At 60.3% G+C, this 18,239-nt stretch overlaps 1 protein-coding gene across 3 annotated transcripts; it reads right to left on the minus strand.

The window, feature by feature from the left end:
- Positions 1 to 4,719: 4,719 nt before the first annotated feature.
- EPPK1 (epiplakin 1) lies at positions 4,720 to 17,796 on the minus strand. Of its 3 annotated transcripts, none has more exons than XM_032255642.1 (2): positions 17,751 to 17,796; positions 4,720 to 12,401 (listed from the first exon to the last, which is right to left on the minus strand). In XM_032255642.1, exon 2 carries the CDS (start codon positions 12,354 to 12,356, stop codon positions 5,106 to 5,108), a length of 7,251 nt encoding a protein of 2,416 aa, XP_032111533.1. In that variant the 5' UTR covers positions 12,357 to 12,401; positions 17,751 to 17,796; the 3' UTR covers positions 4,720 to 5,105. The 3 variants fall into 3 exon arrangements, with proteins under 3 accessions (XP_032111533.1, XP_032111546.1, XP_032111539.1); XM_032255655.1 differs by having other exon boundaries at positions 17,760 to 17,782; XM_032255648.1 differs by lacking the exon at positions 17,751 to 17,796 and adding an exon at positions 17,679 to 17,737.
- Positions 17,797 to 18,239: the final 443 nt, after the last annotated feature.

The raw sequence follows: 18,239 nt of genomic DNA on the forward strand, positions 1-18,239 counted from the left end.
GGGCGAGGACACGTTGGAGTTGGGTGCTCGTGAGTTCCTGCCCCTGTCTTGGGGACATGGGGCTTGTTACATCCCCAGGACTCTGGTTCTTGACCTGTAAAATCAGAAGAGCACTTCTGGAAGCTTCTGGGCTGCCTGAGATGGAGCACAGCCTCTGCAGCTCCTCTCTCCCTTTGGACAGAATATTAAAAGCGACTCATGGAGGATTGTGAAACGCTAACAGCAGCAGCTGGCTGGGGAGGAAACTTAAAACTTACCAATGACTGGTGTGGAGGTGAGTGTACGGGGTATTGCGTGTGTGTGTGTGTGTGTGTGTGTGTGTGTGTGTGTGTGTGGCTTTGATCTGAGGATGGGGGGGTCTCATGACTGTGCTGTGGGAGCAGAGACCGGCAACCCCAACACAAACCCCTGTCTCTTTCTGCAAACAGAGTGCGCGGGAGAAACCTCCACTTCCCTCTCCCTCCTCCCCAACCATCCCGGGCCTGCCCTTCGGTGGCATCATGGCCCCCTGAGACCCTGCACGAGAGTCCACCTGTATTGACAGAGGAGCTGGGCACAGAGGCTCTGTGGTCCAGAGCATGCGTGTGCAGGGTCCCTCTCTCATTTTCCCTGTGTTTTCTCTTGCTCTGTTGCCCTGAGCAGGGCCCGAGTCATGTGGAATGGATGACAGCACAAGAAACCAAGACTGAGAAAAACCCTGCCCTGGCTTTCTAAATGGAAGACTCCTGGGAGCCTGAGTGTATGGGGAGCCCACAGAACAGAGACCTGGAGGAGGGGCCCCCACCCTGAGCGTGAAACAGCAGTGGCTCGGTGCAGGTCTGAGCTGCAGCAGTGTGGAGAACACAGGCCGCACAGTGACAGCCTTGCGAACGGAGCCAACCCGGACCCGCTGCACACAGAGGCTGGGATGCGGCCGGTGGCCTGAGCCAGCCGGGACAAATGCCCGCCAAAGCGAAAGCGTCAGTGTTCTAAGGCGCGTTCTCGCAGGGCCCAGAGCCTCGCATCTGATCGTTTAACATATCCAAGATATTACCCAACATGCCAAGGACTGAAAATTGGATCCAGTCTCAAGGGAAAGGGCAGTGAGTCACTGGCAGTGCCCCAGGACTCAGATGCTGGAGGGATCAGAAAAAGACTTCGCAGCAGCAACTCCAGCCTGATGCTCCCCCAGGCAGGAGTGGACACTCCAGGAATGAGTGAAAAGACAGACGTTCTCAGCACGGGGAAGTGTCAGCCTGTGCTAACATAAATAACGGCAGAAAACTTCCCCAGTTTAGAGACAGATATAAACTCATGAAATTCAAGAAATTTGACCAACTCTAGATAGGGTAAAATAAAATAGTTTATGTATTTGTATGTGTAAAATTCCTCACCAGCAGACTTTGAGATGGAGACTCACTCCGTCGCTCAGGCTGGACTGCATGGTGCAATCTCAGCTCACTGCAGCCTCCGCCTCTTGAATTCAAGTGATCCTCCCACCTCAGCCTCCCAAGTAGCTGTGATTAGAAGCACCATCATGTCCAGCTAATTTTTGTATTTTTAGTAGAGACAGGGTTTCACCATGTTGGACACACTGGTCTGAAACTCCTGACCCAAAGTGATCTGCCTGCCTTGGCCTCCCAAAGTGCTTGACCTGCCTACTTTAAAAGAAAACGCTAAAGAAAGGTATGTAGCCTGAAGGGAATGATACTAGAGGGGAGCTGGAATCTCAGGAATGCAGGAAGAGCAACAGAAATGGCATCTATTTAGAGAAGCGTAACATGCTGTTTTCACCTTTTTTTTTTTTCTTTGAGACGGAGTCTTGCTCTGTCACCCAGGCTGGAATGCAGTGGCTCGATCTCAGCTCACTGCAACCTGTGCCTCCCAGGTTCAAGCCGGATTCTCCTGCCTCAGCCTCCTGAGTAGCTGGGATCATAGGCACCTACCATCATGTCCAGGTAATTTTTATATTTTTAGAGACGTGGTTTCACCATGTTGGCCAGGCTGATCTTGAACTTCTGACCTTGGATGATCCACCCACCTCAGGGTCTGGAAGTGCTGGAATTACAGGCGTGAGCCACCGCGCCTGGCCTGTTTTTAAAAAATCATTAAAAATATCTATTACTGTTGAGGCCTGGTGTGGTGGTTCACGCCTATAGTCCTAGCACTTTGGGAAGCCAAGGCGGGGAGATTACCTGAGCTCAGGAGTTCAAGGCCAGTGTGGGAAACGTGATGAAACACCGTTGAGTAGAGGCTAAAATACAAAAACTTGGCTGGGTAAGGTGGTGCATACCTGTAGTCCCTGCTGCTTGGCAAGCTAAGGCACAAAAGTCACTTGAACCTAGGAGGTGGAGGTTGCAGTGAGCCAAGATCATACCACTGCACTCCAGCCTGGGCAGCAGAACAAGACTCTGTCTCCAAAAAGAAAAAAAAAGTCTATACTGTTGAAAGCAAAACTGCCACGTAGACTAGCCGGCAGGATTTTCAATGCATGTAGATGTGGTAATATGACAAAGACAGAATGGGGGGGCATGTGGAGAAAGAAACCATGCCTCAAATGAAGTGGCAGGGCAGAGACTCCAAGAAGAATGTAAAAAATCCCAAGTACAGCCGGGCGCGGCGGCTCACGCCTGTAATCCCAGCACCTTGGGAGGCCGAGGCGGGTGGATCACCCAAGGTCAGGAGTTTGAGACCAGCCTGACCAACATGGAGAAACCCCATCTCTACTAAAAATGCAAAATTAGCTGGGCATGGTGGCGGGTGCCTGTAATCCCAGCTACTTGGGAGGCTGAGGCAGGAGAATGGCCTGAACCCGGGAGGCGGAGGTTTCAGTGAGTTGAGATGGTGCCATTGCACTCCAGCCTGGGCAACAAGGGCAAAACTCTGTCTCAAAAAAAAAAAAAAAAAAAAAAAGTCGTAAGTATACTGTAATCTCCAGGGCAACCAATAAAACAGGAGAAAAGAATAGCCCAAAGCTGGTAAATTTAAATGGAATACTAAAAATTATTCCAGTAATCCAAAAAAAGGTAGTTGAGGGAGGGAAAATGAACCAGAAAACAGAGGAGGGGAAGAAAGCCAGTGAGTCCAAGCCGGGCGCGGCGGCTCACACCTGTAATCCCAGCACTTTGGGAGGCCAAGGCGGGTGGATCACAGAGTCAGGAGGTTGAGACCGGCCTGACCAATACGGTGAAACCCCGTCTCTACTAAAAATGCAAAAATTAGCGGGGCATGATGGGGCACCCCTCTAGTCCCAACTGCTCAGGAGGCTGAGGCAGAAAAATCGCTCGAACCCAGGAGACTGAGGTTGTGGTGAGCTGAGATCATGCCACTGCACTCCAGCCTGGGCGGCAGAGCAAGACTCCATCTCAAAAAAAAAAAAAAGTCTAAATGCATAAATAATTATATAAAATGTAATGGTGTAAATATACCAATCCAAACATAGAGACTGTGAAATTCGGTAAAGATAGCCCCCACCCATTAATATGCTGTGTGTAAGAGACCCATTTCAAATATAACGACAAAGATGAGGTAAAGGTAAAAGGCTGGAAAAACATGGAGCTCATAAACACCGATCAGGCATGCATTCCCTGCTTCGGCATTGCCGTAAAGTCCACGGTGAGAACTTGTGCAGCACCGGTGCCTGACACACATGCAGGGCTTGCTGAAGAACAACAGGAGGAGTGTGTGTGGGAGCACCCTGCCGATGCCTTTCCAATACTTGTTCTTCAAGGTTCTCCCTGGCCCCCAAGTCAAGGCTGCATCCCTGACTGCATCCCCATCCCAGCCTTCACCACCGGTTGCACACGGCTATGAAACTCGGCTGAGAGCTATTAAGTGGCTTGTGCCGAGTGACTACTTTGACGTGAACGTTAGCACGTGTGAACCTCGCTACAGTTTCTACTTCCTTGCTGGCCCCTGTCCCCTCAGGCCCACCTCCAGACCCTGGCAGGGATTTTCTTCAGAGCCTGGAAGGCACATTTTGATGAGTTGCCCAGATGTCATTTCTGCCCTGGGGCCACTGGCTCTTGATCCAGAATGTCCAAGCCCTGTCCTCTCAGTCTGCCCTTGCTCCAGCCAGCCCAGCACAGGGACTGTCCTCCATGGTGCCCACGACCATCCTGCAGGCCCCCGGGAAGCCAGCCACACACAGCCACTGGGCAGCACACCTGGGTTCTTGCTGCTACCGTTGGAGAGCAAGCCGCCCAGATGCCACAGGCAACCCATGTGTGGAGTGAATGAAGGGGGACTGGCAGGGCTTCTTTGTCACCTGCTCCAACTGCCAGTCTTCTATTAACAACAAAACTCCACGTTCTCCCTGGAATCTGTGAGCATGACTTCACTGCAGCCTATGTGGATATGATTCTGAGAGGGGCTCTAGGAACCCTGGGTTTTGGATGGCTTACTTCACTTGTTTAATCTACTATCTATCTCTATATTCAGGGTGTAAACATTGGTGATTGAACCTTCAAAAACCTGAAATCAAAAACAAGAGTTTCATTCATATTTTTCTTGTCCTGCTGCCGTAGGTATTTCTCCACAAGAGAGTCGCTCAGTAAACGCTGGCGAGGTCACACCTATAAGGTGAAGCAGCAGCCAGGAGACGGAATCCAGCCCCTGTTCTTGGCCAGCACAGCAGGAAGCGGAAAGGCACCGGAGGAAGCAAACTGAGCCAGAGCACGAAGTGGGAAACATTGGCTGATGAAAAATGGGTTTCACGATGAATAGGAACAGCACAACATAAGGGAAATTAGTGCATTTAATGAAAATTACACTGCAACAAAGGTGTACTGGTTGACACGATGGACTGAGAGTCTACAGTGACCTTGCTTAAAAAGGCAGCAAGTGAATCCAAAACAGACACAAAAATGTTTGGGAAAAAAAAAAAAAAAAGTTGTGAAAAGTGAAATAATATGAAAGCAAGAGGGTCACAGAAAAACCACGAAATCAATTATGAAAGACTTTGATAGGAAAAGACAAATTCCACTCACAATGCATGATAACCTGAAATATTTTCCACAGATAACTCATGGGTAAAACAACAAAATGAAAGAGTATGAACACGCACAAAAAACAGAATTCTGCCTCATCTTCTCCAGAGTTGCAGCAAATTCATCAGGGGAGCACAGTCACTGCAGAGACACAGAAAGAAATAGCAGCCCAGTCTCAGGGTCGAGAGTGGCCCTCTGCAGCAACTGCAGGTACGTGAGGTTCTCGTGCGTGTTGGGGTCGAAGAAGCCCTTGGTGTCGTCGCTGGGGTCCGCCAGGATGCGGTTCATCTCCTCGTTAAAGTAGCCACGCTGGTAGGCCACGTCCACGGGCACGCGGTGGCTGTGCACGGGGTCGATGACGCCGCCCGTGGCGATCTGGGCCTCCAGCAGGCGGATGCCGTGCTCCCGCACGATGAGGTCCTTCTGCATGGCCTGGAAGAGGGAGATCTGCTGCCCGGTGTAGGGGTCGGTGTAGCCGGTGACGGCGCGCTCGGCCGACAGCAGCTTCTCCTGGATCTCGCCGCCCACCACGCCCGCGGCCACGGCCTCCTCCACGGACAGCCTCAGGTTGCGCACGGGGTCGATGACGAAGCCGGTGGCCGCCTGCGCCTCCAGCAGCACCAGGGCCGTGCCGGGCCGCAGCACGCCCTTCCACATGGCCTGGTAGATGCTCATCTTCTCCTGGCGGCCCGGCTCGTCCTTGGCGGGCACCAGGATGCCCGCGATGCAGCTGGTGCCCTCCAGGTAGCGCTTGACGTGCTTGTCCTTCCTGAGCTGCTGCACCGTGCTCCGCCCAGTTTCCAGGTCCTGCAGCATTTCCTCTGTGATGACGTGTGAGCTCAGGAGTTCCGAGGCTGTGACTTGTCTTCTAATCCCTTGGAACCACAGTTGTTTACTGTCCTTTTCCTGCGTCTCAATCGTGTCTAAGATCAGCTGTGCTACCTTCTGCAGTGCCCGGTTCGTGTCCAGTCTGTACATCCTCACCAGCTGGAGCTTCTTCTCTTCCGTCACGTATTCTGAATTCAGCAGTGTCCACAGTGTGGGCTTCTGGCCTCTGAACCTTCCCACTGTTATCTCCACCTGCTCTGCCTCCAGGGCCCTTCGCGTCTCCTCGTCGACGTACTGGGAGTCCCGTGCGTCCTTGGCCACTGGGAAGAGTAGCCAGCCAGTGTCCTCTTGCCGGTGGCACCTGTGCTGCAACTCTTGGTACGAGATCTTCTCCTGGGTGTTCGGGTCCACAAACCGTTTCCTCATGTGCTTCTGGTCAGAAATGAGTGCGTATGTGTCCTTGTGCAGACAGCCCCGCCTATAGGCTGTTTCCAGTGGGAGCCGGTGGTGGTGCCGTGGGTCGATGACACCCCCCGTGGCCACCTGCACCTCCAGCAGCCTCAGCGCCTCTGCCTTCCCGATGAGCTGCTTCTGCATGGCCTGGAACAGTGGGATTGTGTCTCCCGTGGCCGGATCCCTGTAGCCCGTGGCAGCCCTCTCAGCCTTCAGGAGCCTTTCACATAGCTCCTCGCTCACCAGGCCCACAACCACAGCCTCATCTACAGAGAGCCTCTGGTGGGTGCAGGGGTCCAGCAGGAAACCAGTGGCAGCCTGCGCCTCCAGCAGCCAGGTTGCAAATGCTAAAGGGATGAGCTCCTTCCTGCTGGCCTCATGGAGGCTCACAACCTCCATGGTGGAAGGCACTATCACCCCCGCGATGCAGCCGCTGCCTTCTAGGTAGGGCTTCAGCTCCTCCAGCGTGCTGAGCACCTGCCCCCCAGTCCTCCCTGCATGGAGCATGTGGAGGGTCTTCTGATCGATGATTCCGGAGTTGAACAGCTCTGCAGCTGTCACCTCCCCTCTGATGGCTGCCACCTTGATGCCTTGGTTTTGCGTCTCTGTTTCTTCAATTGTCGTAGTGATGATTTCCAGCAGTTTCTCCAGGCCCCCACTCTGGGTTCCATATGCCTGAATCAGCTCCCGCTTCCTGTCCTCTGTGAAGTATGGAGAGGACAGCAGGTCCCAGAAAGAGACCACCTGGTCAGCAAACCTCCCCACACGCATTTTTGCAGTTCTGGATAGCAGCATGTGTCTCATGGCCTCATCGATGTACACATAGGTGTCACCCTTCTTTACAATTTGTAGCAGGTACAGGCCTGTCTCGGGGTCCTCCATGCAGCGCTCCAGTAGCTGCAGGTACGTGAGGTTCTCGTGCGTGTTGGGGTCGAAGAAGCCCTTGGTGTCATCGCTGGGGTCTGCCAGGACGCGGTTCATCTCCTCGTCGAAGTAGCCACGCTGGTAGGCCACGTCCACGGGCACACGGTGGCTGTGCACGGGGTCGATGATGCCGCCTGTGGCAATCTGGGCCTCCAGCAGGCGGATGCCGTGCTCCCGCACGATGAGGCCCTTCTGCATGGCCTGGAAGAGGGAGATCTGCTGCCCGGTGTAGGGGTCAGTGTAGCCGGTGACGGCGCGCTCGGCTGACAGCAGCTTCACGTAGGTTTCTTTGCCAAACATCCCTGCTTTGAACGCCTCCTCCACGGTCAGCTTCCGGTTCTCCACGGGGTCGATGATGAAGCCAGTGGCCGCCTGCGCTTCCAGCAGCACCAGTGCCGTGCCGGGCCGCAGGATGTGCCTTCTCAGGGCTTCTGGGATGCTCATCCTCTCCTGGGTGCCTTGGACAAGGACCCCGGCAATGAAGTTGCCGCCCTCCAGGGACCGCCTCACACTGTCCATCTCTGCCACCTCCGTCACAGTTGTCGCCCCCTGGCTCAGCTCGTCCAGCGTCTTCTTGCTGATCAGCTGCGCCCTGAACAGGTCCCTGGCTGACACCTGCTTCCGGAGCCCTCTGAAAGTGGCCTGCAGGGGCTGCCTCTCCGCAGCCTCCACCAGGGCAGTGACCGCACTGACCACCTCCCGTAGGGCTGCAGCCCTCCCAGACCGGCAGAGTGCCACCAGCTCCTGCCGCTTGTCAGCGCCAACGTACTCGGAACGCAGCAGGTCCCAGAGTGACACGCTACAGCCCTGAAGCCTCCCCGTGCTGACAGGCACCTTCATGGCCCTCAGAGCCACCGCAGTGTGGTCATCCACCTCAAGCGCTGTGTCCGAGGGCAGGGGCAGCAGCAACAGGCCGGTCTCGGGGTCGTGCACGCAGCGCTCCCTGAGCTCCTGGTAGGTCACCTGGTCCTGTGCGCTGGGGTCAAAGAAGAACTTGTTGTCCTCGTCAGCTGCGGTCAGCGCTCGGCTCGTCTGTGTGTCCACAAGGCCAAGTCTGCAGGCTGCCGCCTGGGGCAGGTGCACCCCATGGACAGGCTCCACCACGCCCCCCGTGGCCAGCTGCACCTGCAGGAGGGGGAAGCCCTCGTTCTGCGGCACAAGCCCCTTCTCCATTGCCTGCCACAGCGAGAGGGAGCCCCCGGAGTAGGGATCCGGGTACCCGGCCACTGCCCTCTCGGCCTGCCCGAGCTGCTCACTCAGCTCCCTGCCCACCAGGCCGACCTTAATTGCATCCTCCACTGACAGTCTCTGGTTGGTCAGGGGGTCGACAAGGGAGCCAGACGCCACCTGGGCTTCCAGCAGCCTCTGGCCCAGGCCTGCAGGCAGTAGGCCATCCCTCATGGCCTGGGCGATGCTGGCCTTGGCCCCGGAAGGCTGCAGCAGCACACCAGCCACGCAGCCCGTGCCCCACAGGCAGGCCTTCACCGCCGGCTGCTCAGCGACCTGGGTGGGTGACTGTGTGCCCTGAGCCAAGGCCTTAAGGGTCTCCTGGGTGATGATGCCAGCATCCAGCAGCCAGACGGCAGGGACCTCACCCCGCGGGCCGGGCACCGTGACGCGGGCCTGGGCCAGGAGCTTAGTCTCCTGTATCCATGTCTGCACAGAGGCGAGCAGCTGTGGCACAGCTGTCCTCCCCTCCTGCACATCCTCCAGCAGGGCCCTCCGTTGCTCCTCGGTGAAGTGGCAGGAGCTGAGCAGGTCCCAGAGGGACGTGCCGTCCTCGGTGCCCGGCATGGCCTGCAGGCTTTTCTGGACCTGCTCCTTAGTGGGGAGGGCAGGAGCACTCTCTGGCAAGGGCAGGAGGTGAAAGCCAGAAGTCTCATCCCTGGGGCACTGCTCCAGGAGCCGGGCGTAGCTGGTGCGCCCCTGGCCGTCTGGTGTGGGGAAGGTCTCAGAGGAGCTGGACAAGGCTGTCTCCATCTCCTGGTCAACAAAGCCACGCTGAATGGCCACTGGCATGGGGAGGTGGTGGTGGCCCGTGGGGTCGATAACCCCTCCTGTGGCCACCTGAGCCTCCAGGAGGCGGGCAGTTTGGTCCCAAGGGATGAGACCTTTCTTCATGGCCTGGAACAGGGACACCTGCGTCCCAGAGAAGGGGTCTCTGAAGCCAGTGATGGCACCCTCAGCCCGCTTCAGCCTGCCATACAGCTCTGGTCCCACCACACCCCTGGCCACAGCCTCATCCACTGAGAGGCTCTCCAGGCTGTCAGGGTCCACGATGGCTCCGGTGGCTGCCTGGGCCTCCAGCAGGGCCAGGGCTACACTGGGCCCCAGCAGCTTCTGCCTCATGGCCTGGTAGAGGCTAAGCCGCTGGCCGGAGGGCAGCAGCCTCACGCCGCCCACAGCTCCCAGGCCGCGCAGGTACCTGCGGACGCTATCCATGAGGAGGAGGGCCTCGGGGCTGACCGTCCCAGCCAGCACTTGGTCCAACAGCTGCTGGTCAATGATTCGTGCCTCCAGGAGCTGGTGGGCGGTGACCCGGCCCCGCAGTGCAGGCAGTGTGACATCCGCCTGCCTCTGCGTCTCAGCCTCCAGCAGCTGGGCCACCTGCCCCAGCGTGACCTCACGCTGCCGGTATTGATGCAGCAGCTGCCTCCTGCGGGTCTCGCTGAAGTACTCAGAGTTGATCAGCTCCCACGCGGAGACCCTCTGCCCCTGAAGCCGCCCGTACTTCACGGAGAGCAGCAGGTTCTGGAAGGCCTGCCGGGTGGCACCGTCTACCAGCGGGCACTGCGTGCTGCCAAGTGGCAGGAGGTACAGGCCCGTCTCGGCGTCCTCCACGCAGCGCTCCAGCAGCTGCAGGTACGTGAGGTTCTCGTGTGTGTTGGGGTCGAAGAAGCCCTTGGTGTCGTCAGAGAGGTCCAACAGGATCATGTTCAGCATCTGATCAAAGTAGCCACGCCGGTAGGCCACGTCCACGGGCACGCGGTGGCTGTGCACAGGGTCGATGATGCCGCCCGTGGCGATCTGGGCCTCCAGCAGGCGGATGCCGTGCTCCTGCACGATGAGGCCCTTCTGCATGGCCTGGAAGAGGGAGATGGGCTGCCCGGTGTAGGGGTCGGTGTAGCCGGTCACGGCGCGCTCGGCCGACAGCAGCTTTGCGTACACGTCGGGCCCAATGACGCCGGCCCTCAGCGCCTCCTCCACGGAGTGTGCCTTGTTTTCTTTCGGGTCGATGATGAAGCCTGTGGCGGCTTGCGCCTCCAGGAGGATGAGGGCAGTGCCGGGTCGGAGGAGCCCCTTGCGTCGGGCCTCATAGATGCTCAGGCGCTCCTGGGAGCCGGGCAGCAGCAGGCCGGCGATGCAGCCGGTGCCCTGCAGGTACCTCTGCACGGAGGCCAGGCTGCTCACGTCCTGGGCCGTGGCCTGCCCGTGTTCCAACTGCTCGTACAGGTCCTGGTCGATGATCTCGGCTTCGAGCAGGTCTCCTGGTGTCACGGTGTCCCTCAGCCCAGAAAAGGTGACCTTGGCAGTGGCTGCAGCCTGCTCGAGGGTGGCGCTCAGCTCAGCAGCCAGCTCCTCCACAGAGAGGGTCCCTTTCTGGTGCTGCTGGGCCAGCATCGCCCTCCGCTCTGCAGAGATAGCCTCAGAGAAGAGCAGCTCCCAGAGGGACACGGGCCGGCCCCGGAACTTCCCCACCGAGATGGTGGTTGTGGCTGAACTCAGGGCCTGTCGAGTACTGTGCATGATGAATGGGGGTCCCTGGGGCTGCTGTTCCCTGGGCCCCCCGGAGAGTGGCAGGAAAGCAAGCCCAGTGTCCGGGTCGGTGACACAGCGGGCCAACAGCTGCTCATAGCGCAGGCCGCCATGTGTGCCGGGGTCTGAGAAGCCACCAGCCCCTGAGAGCTGTCGCTGAGTGTCTTCATCCAGGCAGCCACAGTGCAGGGCGGCCTCCAGGGGCAGCCGGAGCCTACGTGCTGGACAGACCAGCCCTCCTGTGGTCAGCTGGGCGTCCAGGAGCCGCAGTGCCAGTGGCCTGTCCACTAGCCCCTTCTTCATGGCCTGGAAGAGGGGGATTTGGGAGCCACTGAAGGGGTCGTGGTACCCTGTCACGGCCTGCTCAGCCACCAGAAGCTGCTCGTGGAGCTCTGGGCTGACTAGGCCTGCCCTGACTGCCTCATCCACCCACAGCCGCTGGCCTGTGGTGGGGTCCACTAGGGTGTGGGTGGCGGCCTGGGCCTCTAGGAGTGGCAGCGCGGTGCCCATCGGGAGCAGGTGCTCGGCGGCAGCCTGGAAGAAGCTCTTCTTGTGGCCTTCGGGCAGCAGGACGACCCCGGCCACGCTGCCGGTGCCCTCCAGGTAGCACCGCACCTCGGCCCGTGCGCCCACGTCCGCGGCAGCCAGCCTGCCCTCCTGCAGACCCCGCACAGCCTCCTCATCCAGAATGCCCACCTCCAGCAGCTCCGCTGCACTCACAGCCCCGCCCACGGAGCGGAAGGTGATCTTGAGGGGCAGCATGGCCAGCCCCGAGCCGGGGGCCCGTACACACCTTTCCAGCAGCTGGTGGTATGTCAGCCGCTCTAGCGTGTTGGGGTCAAGGAATTGCAGGGTGCCTGTGCCAGGCTCGAGCTCCGACAGCTTGTGCCACGTCTCCCGGTCCAGGAGGCCCTGCTGGCAGGCTTGCTCGGGGGCCACGCGCACGCCACGGGCAGGGTCCACTAGGCCCCCAGTGGCCAGCTGGGCCTCCAGCCAGCTCTGGCCCAGGGCCCTGTCCACAACCTCCTTCCCGATGGCCTGAAAGAGGGGCAGTTTCTCACCCCCGTAGGGGTCAGGATAGCCCGTGGCAGCACACTCAGCGGCCAGCAGCTTCTCCTTCAGCTCCAGCCCCACCAGGCCCTGCTGCAGGGCCTCAGACACAGGGAGCAGCTGGCCCTGGGCAGGATCCACCAGGCCCCCGGTGGCTGCCTGGGCCTCTAGCAGAGCCAGCCCGAGCCCAGCGGGCAGAAGACCCTGCTCCATGGCAGTGTAGACGCTCTGGGCCTGGCCCGAGGCCTCCACATACACCCCAGCGATGCTCCTGGCCTGGGGCCTGGGGGCTGTGCCGGCTCCCAGTGTGGCTGCCATGGCTCTGGGGACGCTGGCCTGCTCCGTGCTGTCGGTGCCCGGGAGGTGAACGCTGCTCATCACATACAGCGGGATATGCGCAGCCTGCCGAGGTCCACCTCTGTCCTGCAGGGGACAGAAAGGCTCAGTCAGGGACCCTGCGTGGCCTGGTGGGCATGAGGGAAGATGTGGTCATGGGGCCAATCCCATGCTATCCCAGGCCGAGCGCCACCCACAGATGTGCAGCCAGAGAGTTCCTGAGGACCTGAGTCTGCCTGGGAGCGCTCCAGAAGGAGTACCACAGAAGTGCAGGTGGGCAAAGGGTCCCAGGGCGGGCACAGGGACCCAGAGTGCAGGGACCCAGGGTACAGGGACCCAGGCTGGCTGCCAGGAGCCTCTCGGGACTCCAGGGCTGTCCGTCCTGCAGGCTGTCCTTTGACCTCTACCCCAGGCCAATGCCCTCCCGCCAGCCCAGGGCCCTGTGCCCTCGGGTCCTTCCAGGGCACCCCGGTCCCCAACCCTGCCTGAGGGGCCCACCCCTCAGCCTGGGCTCCGGCATCTTCCCACCTCCGGGCTCCTCTCTTTTGTTCTCCAAAGGCTCTGCCCCATCCTAGCTCCAGTGACTTCTTGAAACCTCCCACCCCACCTGGACCTGTCACTCCAGAGAGGCCTCTGCCACCCCCTGCTGGCTCCCGAGGCCCCGCCCTCCCTCCACAGCCAAGCACCAGACTCCAGCGAGAATCCTGCCCTCTGAACCCCGGTCTCCTGCCTCGGCGTGGCCCTGCACCCTCCTCTGCCTGTGCTAGATCTCACATCCCCCAGCACCACGGCCTCTGGGCTGTTGCCCCTCTGAGCCCACACCCTGCCCTGGGGGCCGCAGCCACATGTTAGTCCTGCCAGGAGCTGTGTGCAGGCCAGGCAAGGCTCTCTTCCCCCCATGGGCCCTGGTCCTCCGGCTGCAGCCCCAGCATGCCCTGTGCTGACCCTTTCCATCCACAGCTGTATGACTGGCTGAGCAGGGTGCAGGTGCCTCACCTCCATCCCCACCACTCCTGCGTCAGCCGCCTCCACCCAGGCCCGTCCCCTTCTGCACCAGGTTGGATTGTGCCCCCTAAAAAGGTGTGTGTAAGTTCTAATCTACAGTCCCTAAGAATGTGACCTTCTTTGGAAATAGGACCTCTGCACATGTCATCCGGTCAAGGTGCGGTCAGACCGGGCTAGGCTGGCTCTTACCCAGTATAACTAGTGTCCTTATAAGAAGACAGACAACAGCCAGGTACAGTGGCTCACAACTGTCATCCTGGCACTTTGTGAGGCCAAGGTGGGTAGATCGTCTGAGGTCAAGAGTTAAGAGACCAGCCTGACCAACATGGTGAAATCCTGTCTCTACCAAAAATACAAAAGTTGGCCTAGTGTAGTGGCAGACGCTTGTAATCCCAGTGACTGGGGAGGATGAGGCAGGAGAATCGTTTGAACCTGGGAGGCGGGGGTTTTAGCCGAGATTGCACCACTGCACTCCAGCCTGGGGCGACAGAGCAGGACTCTGTCTCAAAAAAATTAAAGCATTTTAAAAAATAAGAAGAAGACAGACACACAGGGAGAAGACAGAGGCAGAGACTGGATCTACAAGCAAGGAATTCCCAGCACGTCCACGGCCCCAGAAGCTGGAAGCAGCAGGAAGGATCCTCCCCTCCAGCTCCGGAGGGAGCGTGGCCCTGCCCACTCCTCGCCTACTGGCTTCTGGCCTCCAGAGCGGTGACAGCAAGTTCCTACTCTTTAAGCCCCTGCAGTGTTCTGCGCCCCGTGCCCACCCACCCAGGAGTAGGGTCTGCTCCCCATTTTCTCAGCACCACGGGCCCTAGACCCCCTCTTGGTTCTCACCCTCATTCCGGCTGGAGCCTCTCCCTGTTCAGCAGTCTGTCCATGCTCACCCTTCCCTATCTCTACAAGGGGTCTTGGGAGAAGGGTTGGGCCCCACGTTTGCGCCCCACCCCCGCTCTCCACAGCTCTGGAGGCAGCCGCCACCCGTGGCTACCAAACTCAGCACGTGCGTTTTGGACTTGGCTGCCACCCACCTCCGCAACGCAGGCTATGGAGGCTCCCCTCTCCAGTAACGGGATCCTGCTCCATCTTCATTAACCCATTAGATCTGAGACCTCCTCCCACCTACCCTCAACCTCCCAAATCTGCAGCAAGAGACCAGCCTATCCTGGGTTCCAAAACCATGTGCCCAGCTGCCTCCTGGAGGCACCCATGCTGCCCATCCTCCGAATGCGCAGAGCCTAACCCTAGAAAGCGCTGGGTCCTCCCTGTCCCCTCTCCCCACATCTGGTCCCATGAAGGGCACGCTCCAGGGGCAACTCTGAGGGCTGTCGAGGCGTATCGCTGCCCCTCCTCAGGGCTGCCTGTTAAAACTGCGGCCCACCTACCCACCACGGCAAAACCCTAGTCCCCTCCCCTCCCTTCTGCAGATACTGGTCCTGGGGCTCCTCAGGGCATCCTGCTGCTGCCAGGCTGATCAGAGCCTCAGACATGGAGCCAGGGCCAGAGGGCTGCACACATAGAGCCAGGGCTCCAGGGAGCAGTGCTGCAGCTCAGCTGTCCTGAGGGGCCGTGCTCAGGACGCAGTGTCAGGTGGCTCAGAAGACATGGAGGATGCAGAGGACCACGGAGTGGGCTGCTGTTAAACGGCCAGCATTGGAGAAAGTTCCCAAGAGGCCACAGACGTCTGGCAGCTGGCTGGTGTGCCACAGGGATGCCTGGGTGTTTGTCGTCATGCTGCAATTGGCCATGGACCCACTGGTGACACCACAATCTGCCCCAGCCAGAATCTGCTGTCCTGAATGACTTCCGGAAGGCACAGCTGGAGTGCCAGCTCCCCAGTGACACCTTGCAGGCTGCAGCACCATTCCCCAGGAAGCCAGCTATACCACTCCAAAGCCTGGCGTCCCATGCGTGTGTCCCAGGAGGTGGGCCACAGGGGTCCCCGGGAACCAAGGCCTGGCAGCCACAGTGGCCCATTCATCTCCCACTGACCCATGATGGACATGATGGCGCTTGGGCTCCTCAGCCCCATAGCTCTGCAGTGGGTGGGCTCAGCTGTCCTGGTCTCTGGAGGGGAACACTTCTGCCAGGGGACACAGCTAGTGTCACTGAGTCAAAGGCTATGCTGCTCCCAGGCCACTCCGGACTGTCATGTCCCAGGAGCAAGCAGCCAGGAGGAGGCGCCCACCTGGCAGGGGGCAGGCCTGGGCAGCAGAAGGAGGCACCACAGAGAGGGGCAGGCAGTGCTCAGGCACCTGGTCTGTCCTGCCTGGTTCTCACAGTCAATGAAACATTACCCCCAGCCCTAGAGGAGACCCTCACAGAGGATCTGGTCACACCTGACAAGTCCCAAGCCAGCAGGCACGCCGGGTTGAGGGTATCCGGCCTGGAGTGCAGGGAGGTGGCCCCAGGGGCCAGGTCCTCACTGAGAACTTTCTGTACTTCCCCAGGAAGAGGCCAGGCTCAAGGGCACAGCCTGTCTGGGGTGGCCTTCTCTGCTTCTCAGGGGGTGCATGAGATGGTGGGACAGGCCAGCTTCTCCTTTACCCACCCTGCTTCCTCCTCCCTTCCCTTCCTGAGGCCATCCTGAGACAACTCCCTGGTGACCGCTACATCAGACTGCTTCCAGGAACCCAGCCTGGCTCCCCTAGGGCTGGGCCCTCTCCTGCGTGCCTCATTCCAGACCCCAGGGTCCGTGAGCCCGAGGGAGCCACTCCCTGCAGCATCCAGGCCAGGCTTCTGGTGGGTCAGGGCCCTGCCCCATCCCCTGACATCTGGGCAGGGATGAAGGTGGGGAGATGAGAGGAGCACCCGGCTGCCCAGCAAGGGGGAGGGGCAGTGCCTACTGGGGTGAGAGGGGGTCTCAGATTTAATGGATGAATGAAGATGGAGCAGAATCCTATTACTGGAGAGAGGAGCCTCCATAACCTGTGTCGCGGAGGTGGGTGGCAGCCAAGTCCAGAACGCATGTGTTGAGTTTGGCAGGGTTGGGGTGGGGGTGCTGGGGAGGGTGAGGACAGCACGTTGAGCAGCCCTCGACCTGGGCTCGGGCAGCCAGCCCAGACCAGCCACGTGCTATGTGGACCGAAGAAGCTAGGCCAGCGGCTCCAGCTCCCCAAACAAAGAGGAGATTCAGGGAGGAAGGCTGGAGGCCGGGTGCTTGGAGCAGGGAGTCAGGGGCAGGCATGCCCTGCACGTGTGTGTGCCAGCCAGTGCACGCCCGCACCATGCGTGAGAGGCGGCCTGTGGCTGCGTGCACCACTCCGTCTCTTCCTCGGTGACCTTGGGCCTGGTATGAGCCCTCCTGGGCCCTGCCCCTTCCCTGGGCCCTGCCCCTTCCCAGGGCCCTGCCCCTTCCCAGGCTGGGCAGGAAGAAGGCCCAGAAGAGGGCGCCTGACTCCACGTGGGGCCTGGGGAGGGCAGGTGGATTGGAGAGTCTGCAGCCAGACGGAGGTGGGAGGGCAGCTTCGAGTGTGGGGGCATCCGGAGGAGGTGGCTGCCACCCAGGTGGGCATGGGGAGTGAGTGACGGGTGGGGAGGAGGCTGAGCAGATTTCCCCAGAGTCTGAGGCACAAAAGGCCGCTCCTGTGGATTCCCCACCTCAGGTGGACCCCAGGCACCAGTGGTGGAGGGCCATTCTTGAGGAAGGTGGGTCTGTGTCTCCTGGGAGAGGTCACTGCCTGTCACCAGACTGCCCAGCAGGTCCCCGCTGCAGCCTGGGACGAGGGTCGGGGTGGCTGCAGCTGCCTGAGCCGGGTCAGGACAGACGCTGCCTGGGCCCACACAGGAGGCAGCAGCCTTGGCCTCCGCCCAGGTGTGCACCCTTTTGGGAAGATACCACCCACCTGTATCCTGCACCACAGTCAGATCAGGCCCTGACAACGAGCTTGGTGCAGCGCAGCGGGGCGAGGAGCAGGGAAGCAGAGCGCTGGCTCCAAGCCACGGGCAGGACCCTTCCTGCCTCCGCCTCCCAGGGGTCTCCAGGCGACCCCTGACCGCTTACCGGACTGCAGGGGCGGCCCCAGGACTGCTCACCCGCTCACCCAACGCAGGCAGCTCCCAGGGTGAGCGACGCCTCCCTCCCCAATGTTGCCAGGAGTCGCCCTCTCCATCTGCCGGCCTAGCCGCCTCCTGGCCTGGGCGTTCCCCACCCTGCAGAGCCTGCCCCGACCAGCCCTTGCTGCCGGGAAACCTCCGGCCCATGAGACCCCCACCCGTGGCCGCCTCTCCCATGACGGTCGGGCGGGCGCCCCTCTCCACCGGCGCCCGGGACTCAGAGAGGGGCCACTTGGGCCCTCCGAGCTCCGACTGCCCGGGCCGGGACACCTGCCGGGCCCTGGAGCCCAAGCCGCGCGTCACCCCGGCCTCGGCGAGCGGCTCCCGCGAGAGTCCGGGATTCCCCGCGCCCCCCGCGCGCCGCCCGCCCCGCACCTGCCGCACCTGCCGCACCTGCCCGCTGCCCTGGCGTCCGCAGTGTCCCGCGCGCTCGCGCCGCCCACATTTCAAGCCGCGCAGGCCCCGCCCCGTCGAGGCGGCGGCCAGGTGGGGTCCGGCCGGGGCGGGGCAGGCAGCCAGGACCCCCTCCTGTCCCCGCCCCAGCAGGTAGTCACCGCCAAGGAACGCGCTGCGGGCGGGGGGGAGGGGGGGCGTCCTGCACCCTTCAGAACAGCTTTTTTTTTTTTTTTTTTTTTTTTTTTAAGGCGTTTGGAGGGAAGCGCGGACTGGCCAGAGCAGCGGCGGCCCTCCCCACAGGCCACTTGCTGGCCATGCGGCTGGCGTCGCTGCCTCCAGCCCCCTGGAACACCGCTTCGCGTCCTGTGTCTGCTGGGTCCAGGGGTTTTCAAGGCCCTCGTTGGCGGACCCCTCTTCCCCCATGAGGTTTTAAGAGCTGGGGTCCCTGTGTCCTGTGTGGGAGCAGTG

This window comes from Sapajus apella, unplaced genomic scaffold (assembly GCF_009761245.1).
Source record: "Sapajus apella isolate SASKATOON/1434 unplaced genomic scaffold, GSC_monkey_1.0 scaffold3, whole genome shotgun sequence".
Classification (NCBI taxonomy): domain Eukaryota; kingdom Metazoa; phylum Chordata; class Mammalia; order Primates; family Cebidae; genus Sapajus; species Sapajus apella.

What these genes read in the sequence shown, in the direction of transcription:
- EPPK1 (XM_032255642.1), bottom strand. Translation starts at nt 12,356, where the DNA reads ATGAGCAGCGTTCACCTCCCGGGCACCGACAGCACGGAGCAGGCCAGC.